Source organism: Aegilops tauschii, chromosome 3 (genome assembly GCF_002575655.3).
Source record: "Aegilops tauschii subsp. strangulata cultivar AL8/78 chromosome 3, Aet v6.0, whole genome shotgun sequence".
NCBI classification, from domain to species: domain Eukaryota; kingdom Viridiplantae; phylum Streptophyta; class Magnoliopsida; order Poales; family Poaceae; genus Aegilops; species Aegilops tauschii.
Window position 1 is genome coordinate 114,701,032 of NC_053037.3, and position 11,717 is coordinate 114,712,748.

Sequence of the window (11,717 nt, forward strand, 5' to 3'; positions counted from 1 at the left end):
CATTCAGATATGGATTTCCGCATAGCATCATCACTGAAGATGGGTCGAACTTCGATTTTGATGAGTTGAGAGCCTTCTGTGCTCCCAAGGCACACGAGTCGACTATGCTTCAGTCGCCCACCCGCAGTCGAATGGACAAGCAGAAAGAGCAAATGGCTTGATTCTCAAAGGACTGAAACCCCGACTGATGCGTGATCTCAAGCATGCAGTAGGCGCCTGGGTCGATGAACTTCCATCAGTTCTTTGGGGATTGAGGACAACTCCCAATCGGTCGACTGGCCGAACTCCATTCTTCTTGGTTTATGGAGCTGAAGTTGTTCTACCGAGTGACTTGCTTCACAATGCACCCCGAGTCGAGCTCTTCTCTGAAGATGAAGCAGAACAGGCTCGGCAGGACGCAGTCGATCTCCTAGAGGAGGAAAGAGAGATGGCCTTAATCCAGTCGACCATTTATCAGCAAGACTTGCGTCGATTCCACGCCAGAAACGTGAGGGGCCGAGCCTTTCAAGAGGGAGACTTGGTTCTTCAAGTGGATCAGCAGAAACCACACAAGCTCGCCCCTGCTTGGGAAGGTCCCTTCATTGTCACCAGAGTTCTCGACAATGGAGCATACCATCTTTACAATGTCGAGCATCAGAAAGACGAGCCACGGGCTTGGAACGCGGAGCTGCTCTGCCCCTTTTATACTTAAGTACTCATTTGGATGAGATGTAATAAGAAATACCTTTGTAGTTTGTTCATCAAAGACAAGAGCTTTACAATCTTCCTAAATGGTTGTTGTTGCTTTTGTTTGCGTCTGAAATCCCCCAGTGGGTGACTTTGCGGCGAATCCGTTTCGCCTAAGTTTGAAAAATCCTACCGAGTGATGAGCAAGCCTCTCACTTGGGGACTTAGCCGCGAATCCATTTCGCCTAAGTTTGAAAAATCCTACCGAGTGGTGAGTAAGGCTCTCACTCGGGGGCTTAGCTGCAGTCCAATACTCGCCTAAGTTTGAAAAATCCTACCGAGTGGTAGCAAGCCTCTCACTCGGGGGCTTAGCTGCAGTCCAGTACTCGCCTAAGTTTGAAAAATCCTACCGAGTGGTCAGCAAGCCTCTCACTCGGGGGCTTAGCTGCAGTCCAGTACTCGCCTAAGTTTGAAAAATCCTACCGAGTGATGAGCAAGCCTCTCACTCGGGGGCTTAGCTGCAGTCCAGTACTCGCCTAAGTTTGAAAAATCCTACCGAGTGGTGAGCAACCCTCTCACTCGGGGGCTTAGCTGCAGTCCAGTACTCGCCTAAGTTTGAAAAATCCTACCGAGTGGTGAGCAAGCCTCTCACTCGGGGGCTTAGCTGCAGTCCAGTACTCGCCTAAGTTTGAAAAATCCTACCAAGTGGTGAGCAACCCTCTGACTCGAGGGCTTAGCTGCAGTCCAGTACTCGCCTAAGTTTGAAAAATCCTACCGAGTGGTGAGCAACCCTCTCACTCGGGGGCTTAGCTGCAGTCCAGTACTTGCCTAAGTTTGAAAATTCTTACCGAGTGGTGAGCAACCCTCTCACTCGGGGGCTTAGCTGCAGTCCAGTACTCGCCTAAGTTTGAAAAATCCTACCGAGTGGTGGGCAACCCCCACTCGGGGGCTTAGCTGCAGTCCAGTACTCGCCTAAGTTTGAAAAATCCTACCGAGTGGTGAGCAACCCTCCCACTCGGGGGCTTAGCTGTAGTTTAGTGCTCGCCTAAGTTTGAAAATTCCTACCAAGTGGTGAGCAACCCTCCCACTCGGGGGCTTAGCTGCAGTCCAGTACTCGCCTAAGTTCGAAAAATCCTACCGAGTGGTGAGCAACCCTCCCACTCGTTGGCTTAGCTGCAGTCTAGTACTCGCCTAAGTTCGAAGTCCATCCCCATTCGCAAGGACGACGAGGTGCAGGTCGGCTGCAACCTTCTTCTTCAGAGCTGCGCCACAAGTACAACGTGCGCTCCATCCCTATGCGCAAGGACGACGAGGTGCAGGTCGACTGCAACCTTCTCCTCCGGAGCTGCGCCATAAGTACAACGTGCGCTCCACCCTTATCCGCAAGGGCGACGAGGTGCGGGTCGACTGCAGCATCAACCTCAAAGCTGCATCTGAAGCACAAAGATTGTTCCGTGTGAAGAACAAATTCCACTCGAAGACAAATACAAGCATATTCAGAGATAAGTCAAGTTCAGATAAATCCTAAAGTTCAAGACCACGGATCAAAGTACTCGGGCATTCAGCCCGAAGGAGTTTAACGGTTACAAAATCACTCGGCATTCCGAGGCAAATTTAAGGCAGAGCATAAAAGTTTGTTCACTCCGCAGGAGGAGGGCTGGCAGGCTGGGCGAATTCATCCAGGTCGATCCCGTCAGCAATCCGAGTGGCAGCAGCAATGAAAGTCTCCATGAAGGACTGGAAGTCGTGCCTTTTGGTGTTAGCAACTTTAATCGCCACCAGCTTCTCTTCCCGAGCTTCTCGACAGTGGACGCGAACCAGAGATAGAGCCACATCAGCGCCGCACCGGGCAGAAGACTTCTTCCATTCTTGAATTCGACTGGGAGCTTCATTGAGCTGAGCCATCATAGACTCGAGGTCATTCTGAAGTGTTGCCATGGGCCAGAGAGCCATGTCAATCCGCGACATCGCGACTTTCAGTCGGGCGAGATAATCGACAACACCAGTGACGCGGGATTCCAGTCGGAGCACGTTCATGGCAGCTTCATCCTTCACTAGAGAATTGATGGGGTCCAAGCTTGGTTCAATTCGCCCGGTCTCTTCCTCGAAGTCCCGGCAAAACTCTGCATACACAATTCAAGGGTAAGCCAATGATCATATGTCGAGTCGACAAGAACAAACCAGTCGAATCAAAGGAAACACCTTCAAGCATGACGAACAACTTCTTAGCATGGCTTCCCAGATAACTCTCCAGATCGTTCCTCTTGCGGGCAATACCCTCCATCTTCTCATTCAGATTTTCCTTGTCCTTCTTCAGGCGAGTCGCTTCCTTATTGGCTTCGTCAAGGGCAGTTTTCAGCCTATAGTTTTCTTCCTCCAACTTGCCGACTGAAGCCAACTTCTGTTCAGCGAGCGCGGTTTTCTCATTAGCTTTTTTCTGCGCGGCCACCAGATCTTGATCCTTTTTCGCCAGAGCGTGGTTCAGTTTCTCTGAAAGAAATAATGTTGGATTCAGAAAAAGCAGAATGAAATCCGGTTCAGGGAAAACTCAGTCGACAGGTCTTCCTTACCAGCGGCGTCATCCTTGGCTTTCTGCAGGTCTGTCTTGGCCAGCTCCAGATCGAGGTTGAGCTGAATCTGCTGCTTCTCCAGGTCAGCAAAACGAGCTCCAAGATCACAAGATTTCTGCAACCAAAGAACGGGTCTTATTTCAGAGAGGTAAAAGGATAAAGCCAACAAATTCTAAGACTACTGCTGAATCAAACATCCAACAGTAGTCTCGGGGACTACACCCAGTGGGTGCACTTAGCGTGCCCCCACTGGTTCAGTTTACACTCGACAAGGCCTGTCTAGCGCGAGTGCAAAAAAAACCCACTGGTTCAAAGTTCCACTCGACATGGCCCGACCAGACCGAGTGAAGAAAATCAAATTCTAATGCTCAGACCATAGCCGACTGCCCGCAGTCAATTATGGTCTCGGGGACTACACCCAGTGGGTGCACTCAGCGTGCCCCCACTGGTCAAAAGATCTACACCCAGTGGGTGCACTCAGCATGCCCCCACTGGTTCAAAGTTCCACTCGACATGGCCCGACCAGACCGAGTGAAGAAATTCAAATTCTGATGCTCAGACCATAGTCGACTGCCCGCAGTCAATTATGGTCTCGGGGACTACACCCAGTGGGTGCACTCAGCGTGCCCCCACTGGTCAAAAGATTCAATTGACAACAACAATACTTGGCGAATCTGTTCAGTGACAAATCAAAACACCCAGTGGGTGTACAGATGCAAGGCGCAGACAGATGCAAAGATTCTTGGAAAGAAAGTTTTCAGGTACCATATTCTAACAGAACAAGCCAGAAGAGTCAGTCGATGATCTACTAACCTGGACGTTGCTCTGGAGAGCGGAGCTGGCATCATAAGCAGCTTGGCTGGCTTCCCGCGCCATCTTCATCTTCTCCATCATAATGCCCGCCTGGCGTATAGCCTCTTTTGCAGCACCCACTTGGTCCTCTGGGACGTGATGTGTAGCAAAAAGTGAAGGTGGATCGGTGGGAGTCTGTGCAGCTGACGAGGAAGGCCGAGCACTCGACAGCGGTATGGCGAAGGAGACGGAAGTCCGATTGGCATCGCCGGCGTCCTGAATTACCGGTTCCGCCACCGGTGTCGATTGAAGCGTCTTGCCAGAGGACGTTTTCCTGTTTCTTCTCCCCAAGGGCCTCTGTGGCTCGTCCTCGTCGTCGTCGGGGAGGTTAATGACGTTGAGGGCTGTAAAAAGATCAGTCGCCAAAGTTTCATCACCCGATTGGATATAGCACAGTTCAATCGACAAATAGAAGACAAAATCACGAGGATTGTACCCGGATTGGAGGTCACCGCATCTTCCATTTCCTCATCCTCGTTCTTATAAGCAGAGGTCCCAGAGGTAGCAGCACTACCAGTTTCAAGATTCATTCAGTCAAACCAAGGGAAAAATAAACATGACAGAACGCCGAGTAAAAGCGAAAGAAGAACACTCACACAGAAGCAACAGGAACGTCAATTTTGATTCTCGGCAGCGCCTTTCGAGTCTTCTGCACTACAACCTTGGACTGCTTTGGAGCTTTTTCAGTTGGTGCCGGGGAGGACGTCCGAGGACGCTTTGACGACTGCCCAGTCTGAAAGGTCGCGTCGTCACGGGCGCTCGCCGGATCGTGAGTAAGTTTGGATCGCCTTTCCCTGCGGGGAGGAGAGTCGACCTCTTCTTCATCACTCGGGTCGTCGCTCTCCTCGTCCCCCTCTCCATCGGAATGCCACTCACCGCTTTCATCTCCGCTTGCCTCCCCTTCCGGGTCCTGCTCCTGCTCTCCGTTGGGCATCGAATACATTTCAGTAAGGGCCTAGAAGAAAACAAGCAAGACAAAGTCAGTCGGTGAAGCATAAACAGTTGCATGTTAAATCAAGATGACACTCGGTAATTCAGAATCGGACCTTGTCTGGTTCGTAGGATTGGTCAAGTGGAGGGATTCTCCTGGCTCCTCTGGGGTTATCCTTGTTGCCAGTGATGCTCCTCAACCACTTCTCCACCGTATCCTCGTCGACTTCTTCTGGGTGCACCTGGTGGAATCTTCAATGCCCGAATACATCCACATCGGATGGTCGCGGGCTTGAAGTGGCTGAATGTGTCGTCTGAGGAAGACTTCAGCAGATCCATTCCAGTTACACCCTCACGGATGAGATAGACCACTCGCTCAACCAGCACTTTCACCTCCGCTTTCTCCCCTGGAGTCACTTTCAAGGCGGAGGGCTTCTCTACGCGAGCCATAGAAAAAGGAGGAAGTCCAGTCGACTGACCTGGAGTCGGCTGGTCTTTGCAGTAAAACCAGGTCGACTGCCATGCTCGTACTGACTCAGGAAGAGTTATGGCTGGGAAAGAGCTCTTACCCCTCATCTGAATCCCAAGACCCCCACACATCTGGATCACCTGAGTTCTCTCGTCACTCGGGTTAGCCTTTTTGACCGACTGGGAGCGACACGTGAAAATGTGCTTGAAGAGACCCCAGTGTGGTCGACAACCCAAGAATTTTCGCACAGAGACACGAAAGCAGCAAGATATATGATGGTGTTGGGGGAAAAGTGATGAAGTTGTGCCCCAAAGAAATTCAAGAAAGCCCGGAAAAAAGGATGCGGAGGCAGAGAAAATCCACGGTCGATGTGAGTGGCAAGGAGGACGCACTCACCCTCCCGCGGTCGAGGTTCGGTCTCATCCTCCGGGAGCCGCGCCGATCCGTGAGGAATCAGCCCCTCCTCCGCCAGATCGTCGAGGTCTTCCTGGCTGATCGTCGACCAGATACAGTCGCCCTGGATCCAGCCGCGCGGCAAACCGGACCGCGACGAGGATCCACCCCGGCTGGACTTTTTCCCCTTCGCCTTCGCCGTCGCCTTCTTCGCGCGCTCCAGAGTCACCGTCTTGTCTTTCCCCATCGCATCTGGCGGAGCTCGAACGGAGCGGCGACGCTGGGGCAGGAGCGGGCGCAGTGGGGGAAACTGAGAAGGGAGAAGAAGAATGAGGACGCACTGTTCAAAAACCTCGGTCCGGCGCCTTATATGGGCTTCCGAGTGACTGACCTGTAGGCCCGGGCAATCTTATCAAATCCCGCAACAGTCGCGCGCGTGATACGTGGCAAAAAAAGGCGGCGCGGGAATCGAGGCGGCCTTGCCTTATCCAGCCCGATTACTGCGGCCTCCTCCGCCCCGCGCGCTTCCCGAATTTCGAATCCCGCGAGATCCGCGGGCAGCAGAACAACTTGTCAGACGGAAGATCTCCACCACATTAGCACTCGGATCTCTTCCAGCAAAAGTTCACTTGACAAAACCAGGAATGGATCAAGGCGACTGAAAAAGAAGTTGGTGTCACCACCTCGGTTCGTTGATCCAAAACAAGACACACCCGAAGCGCGAAAAATGAGTCGGAAGTATTTTCAACTCCTTCTCCACTCAAACCCTGATCCATTCGGGGGCTAATGATGAGGACATGTACCTAGGATAGGGTCACAGGCCTGACCTAAATACCTTCCCCAAGGACATCACTCTAAAGCCAGAAGCATTCGAGGGGTACCATCACCCACTCGACCAGAAACATTTCCACTCGGAGGAGTCAAGATCACTCGACTGTAACAAGAAACACTCGATGGACAGAAGACCTAAAGTCACTCTACACAGCAACGGTTGAGCATTAACTCCTAGACTTAATAGCCATTTATAACACTTTATTACGGAAGTTACCAGTAACGCCCCCCTCTTGATGTACCTTAAATCCCTTGTAACGTGGGCTGGCCAGAGTGCGGGCGCACTCTATATAAGCCACCCCCCTCCACATGCACAAAGGTTGGCACCCCATGTAACACACACGCATATAATCCAGTCGACCGCCTCCGGGCTCCGAGACGTAGGGCTGTTACTTCCTCCGAGAAGGGCCTGAACTCGTAAAACTCATGCGTACAACTTCTCCATAGCTAGGATCTTGCCTCTACATCCCTACCCCCCATTCTACTGTCAGACTTAGAACCACGACAACCATTGCTGCAATGGAGCATCGTTCGGGCCGTCGGAGCATCACCGGTGCTGCAACGAAGATCACCGGCCGGTGTTTCGTTGGAGCATTGCGGGGCTGCCGGAGCATTGCCGGTGTTTCAAGGATGGTCGCAGCAGCGTCATTGTTGCACCCCGGGTGTGCAGCCGTGGCCGTGCATGGTGAGCTCGTCGTGTTTTCCTGTGATATGACCGATGACGGGGCTGCCGCAACTTGGGAAACGAATATGCATATACCCGATGGCTGGGTAGAGTCGCTGCGGGAGAGATATAGGGGTATTTGGGATGGAAGTGATGGTCCAGACTCCAGAGATCAAGCGGCCCTAATCAACGTAAATCAACGGCTGTCAAGGCGGTTTAAAAATCCCTGCCATCTACCGGTTTACGTGTAGCAGCGGCCCATATTTATGCCCTTTTCATCAAATGTTAAATAAGGAATAAATTCGCAAACAGAACCAATTAATTAACAATCAATTAATCTGCACAAGGCATGTGTGTTCTTTGACTTGTTTTCCTTTCTTTCTCTACATACAGTAGTAAAACCCATGTGCAGGTGGCATGTACGCAAAAACAAGCCCTGTACCACTGCTGCTACAGTACTACTCGAGGTTCCGGTTGCCGACGATGGGTGGGTCGGCGAAGGGCCCGTAGAGCCAGCCCCTGGCGATGTGGCCGTAGGAGGCCTCCGTGAGGTGGATGCCGTCCCAGCTCCAGTGGTTGGACGGGTCGTCGCACGCGTACGCTCCCGGCTCCCCGCACTTGGACGTCAGGTTGAAGTTGTACACCCCCACGCCCGGCGCCCCGCAGCACGCCCTCGGCTTCTGCCTCAGCATCCCTGCAACCAAGCATCCATCACAACTATTATTATTATGGTCGCTTATACAGATAGATAGATAAGATAGACAAATGTCTAGAATGCGTTGTCCGATTCCAACCCGGATTGCCCGGATCACAACGTGCGTCATACTTCTCGGACACCCTCCCTTTTGCCTGCTCTTTCGTGAGAGAGGCAACTAAAATGGACCAGACAGAGAGCATTGCGGAACCTTCCACTAATTAAGCAGCGCTATTCCAAATTGACCGGGCATGGAGTATACATATTTTAGCAACATTTTCAGGGTCATCACAATTTCAGCATTGAAAATGAATGCCGTGAGGAATCTGTGCACAGCGGCACACCAGCTGCCTGCCTGCCCAATTGCTTCCATCATCAAAGAAATAATCGGCCTGTTGGACTGAATCTACTCATAATTAATTATATCGAGCGGTCGTTTTCTCCTTATTAGAAATTAAACTGATGTGCACACATATCTGTGATACTACCATGTACTAGAACCAAGACCAAGTTGGGCGAATAATGCATGCTTGACTGTGCCTGATTGCTGTATGATTACTTGGTTAGGGGGGCGAAAACGATAGGGGGGAGCCGGCCTCTCCAAATGTACAGTACAGACAAGCTGAATATGCCAAGCGGATGGCCCCAAATACAGGTGTAACCACACAGCTACATGTGTTGTTTTGCTTTTGTACTTCTGATGATCGTAGTTTGTATTCCCTAGTTATGTTTAAACTTCTAAGAAGTGTTAATGACTTTTAAAGTATCGTCAGGGCCGGCCGATTCTATGCATTTGTTTTCATCCTTTTCTACTGATGACACTCGAGTCCAGCATAAAAACCCCAACATTCCAATTGCCTCAGTTAAATCCCAAATTGCTAGCCGCCCATGTTATACAACTGCTATCAGTTGATCATCAACAGGTCAATGCTCTACGGCTCACATGGATCAGCAACCAAGGCGCCAGTGAGACTTCGGAATACAATAGTAAAACTAGCAGGTATTTTTTTATATATACACTACGGTTTCGGCTTAGCCGTCTCTACCATGTGTAACCAAATAAACTAGAAAGAGATACTCATGCCAAGACAGTTCTTGTACTAGGAGTGGTAATTTTTATATACGCGGTTTCGACTGATTTTTTTCTCAAAACTTTGCCCGGATAAATTGAGCACATAAATGGCACTTCAAACATTCAGGGCAAAAGAATGTAGTACTAGTATGGGGGTGGGGTTCCATTGATCGATTGGCTAGATATGTCATCGGTCGTTTAGTTAGGTGTCACATCAACCTCGTCATGCATCACGTACGCGCCTACGAAATTAGAATCGGTGGGATCGAGTACCCGGCCACGTTTCTTAATCGGTTGCAATGTTGACGACGCGATCGAGCCATGCCATGCCGGCCAATGCAAGTAGCTAGACAGCGAAGCTTCTTTTTCAGGGAAATTTATCCTCGCATCCCGTTCACGAGAAGGGTCCGTGGTCTTTGTGCGTTTGCTCACGAAACCTCTCAAAAATAGGAGCGTTCGGGCCAACCACTGGTTTGGATTGTTCGCCCGGAAATGCATGCGCGCTCCCGTCACCCCGTTGATTCTTTTGTTCTCCCGTTCGTCCCTTCCCCAGCTCCCCTCCCATGCTTGTGGTGGTCACGATTCACGCCACCTCATGACTAATTATTCATGTGGCGTCGTTGATTCAAATTCCTTTGCAAAATTCAAGCTCTGGCTTTTGTTAGGATTTTTGATGAGTTTTCTGGAATAAAAGTGAAAGTTATTTATGTCCCCTTTTTTTGACTTCAAAAAAAGGTGACGTGGACAGGTGGTGGGCCCAGCATGTCAGCGCCCGTCCACGTTGCCGAAACGAACCGAACTACTCCGTGACTACCAAGCAGCAAACCGCCGTGACCATGCCGGAGAGGAACTGAGACAGATGAAACGACAGACAACCAAGACAAAACCACGGCGGGAGACAGAGGGAGGAGAGAGGGACGGTTGACTCACCCCATTTCTCGGCGTGGAGGACGAACTGGATGGTGGGCGTGTAGTAGTCGGCGTACATGATGCGCACGTCGGCGTGCTTCTTCCGGAGCTCCACGATCTTGCGCTGCAGCGCCACGTTGTGCACCCACGACAGCGTGTTGAGGTCCTTGATGCACCCGCTCTTGCCGCCGTACATCTCCGGCTGCTTCCGGAAGATGGACAGGTACACCGGGAAGCAGCCGATCGGCAGCACCCCGGGCACCACCAGGTCCACGGCGCCCTCCGCGATCAGCTTCTGCACGATCGATCGTCGAGCGCGCCGGCCGGCAATGAGATTTTTATAATTGAACGGCAGGCCGGCGGCCGGGGACTCACGTGGATGCATGCGCGCTTAATTACCTCGATTCCCTCGCCGATGGAGTTGACGACGTCCCCCACGAACTCGTGCACCTCCTCCAGCGGGCGGAACGCGAAGAGCGGCGAGTTGTAGTCGTTGCCGCCGAACTCGCCCACGATGAACAGCGACCGCCGGAACAGGCCCCTGCACTCTGATCAGACCAAGCCAATGCATGCACATCAGCTTACACGTTCAAGTAACTAATTGAGATGCATGTATGGATCGGTGACCAACCAACCTTCGGGGGAGCTGCAGATTTTGGGCTTCATCTCCTGCAGCCACTTGATCTGGGTGTGCAGGGAGCCGGAGTTCCACACCGTCTTGCCCAGCCCCTTCGCCACGAAGTAGCTGGTGTCCAGCGCCGTGGCGCCGGTGATGGCGAAGTTGGCGCCGTGGTGGAACGTGGCGTTGCGCGCCTTCGACGGCGGCAGCAGCGGCAGCCCCAGCTCCTGCGCTGCTCATGCGCGCAAAAGACAACCGAAACACAGTTGAGAAAATGACGTCTGCTAATGCTAGCTGAGCTGAGACTAACCAAGACGAGAGAAACTGATGATGATCATCCAGCTTAGTCAATCGATCAATTACCGATGAAGTCGACGACGAGGCGGCCGTCGGAGCAGCGGCCGGTGGGGTACCCGAAGTAGGTCATGCCGTAGGGCAGCTTGGCCGTGGCGAGGTACTCCGGGATGCCGTCCACGACGAGGTTGCCGGCGTCCACCAGGGAGTCCCCGAAGTTGAAGATGGCGGCGTACTTCTTGGCCGCCGCCTGCTGCCCCGCGAGCAGGAGCAGGAGGAGGACGCAGACCGATAACTGGCGCCTCATCATCATGATCGCACGCGCGCAGACGCCGGATTGTGCTTGCGCTTCCCGCGAGGTTGGCGTCACGTACCGGCGGAGACCTGTCCGAGCTTTAATGCCTTTGCTCGATCGGCTCGCCCGTTTAAATCCTTGCGCGGAGATGGTCTCCGGCTGTGTGTACGTACGGTGGTGGTGCTTAAAGTAATGGAAGGATCTTTTGATCAAAGTGCGACAGTATTGGCTGGTTCAATAGTTTGATCAAGTCTTGGGTTCCGGGGAGAGAGTGGGGCCGAATGATTTAGTCAGGACATGAGCGCGATGGAATACTCTAGCCAGCCAGCAAGGTCAATAGTCTCCAAGCTGTTCTTCTTTTCTTTTGCTTGAGCGAATAATCTCCAAGACGTTCGAGAACGGTGTTTTGGCTCCTAGGTGCCTATGCACACATTATCAAAATACATATTTTGAAAAATG

At 52.0% G+C, this 11,717-nt stretch overlaps 1 protein-coding gene across 1 annotated transcript; it reads right to left on the reverse strand.

Annotated features, from left to right (window-relative positions):
• Positions 1 to 7,672: 7,672 nt before the first annotated feature.
• LOC109738812 (GDSL esterase/lipase At5g45910) lies at positions 7,673 to 11,493 on the reverse strand. Its single transcript, XM_020297913.4, has 5 exons — positions 11,033 to 11,493; positions 10,686 to 10,901; positions 10,450 to 10,598; positions 10,072 to 10,345; positions 7,673 to 8,069 (listed from the first exon to the last, which is right to left on the reverse strand). The coding sequence occupies exons 1-5, from the start codon at positions 11,274 to 11,276 to the stop codon at positions 7,834 to 7,836; spliced, it is 1,119 nt and encodes a 372-aa protein (XP_020153502.1). The 5' UTR covers positions 11,277 to 11,493; the 3' UTR covers positions 7,673 to 7,833.
• Positions 11,494 to 11,717: the final 224 nt, after the last annotated feature.

Coding starts and splice junctions, on each gene's coding strand:
- LOC109738812 (XM_020297913.4), bottom strand. CDS start 11,276: ATGATGATGAGGCGCCAGTTATCGGTCTGCGTCCTCCTCCTGCTCCTG. Junction 10,902..11,032: donor CCTCGTCGTCGACTTCATCG/GTAATTGATCGA, acceptor GCGCATGAGCAG/CGCAGGAGCTGGGGCTGCCG. Junction 10,346..10,449: donor CCATCGGCGAGGGAATCGAG/GTAATTAAGCGC, acceptor TCGATCGTGCAG/AAGCTGATCGCGGAGGGCGC.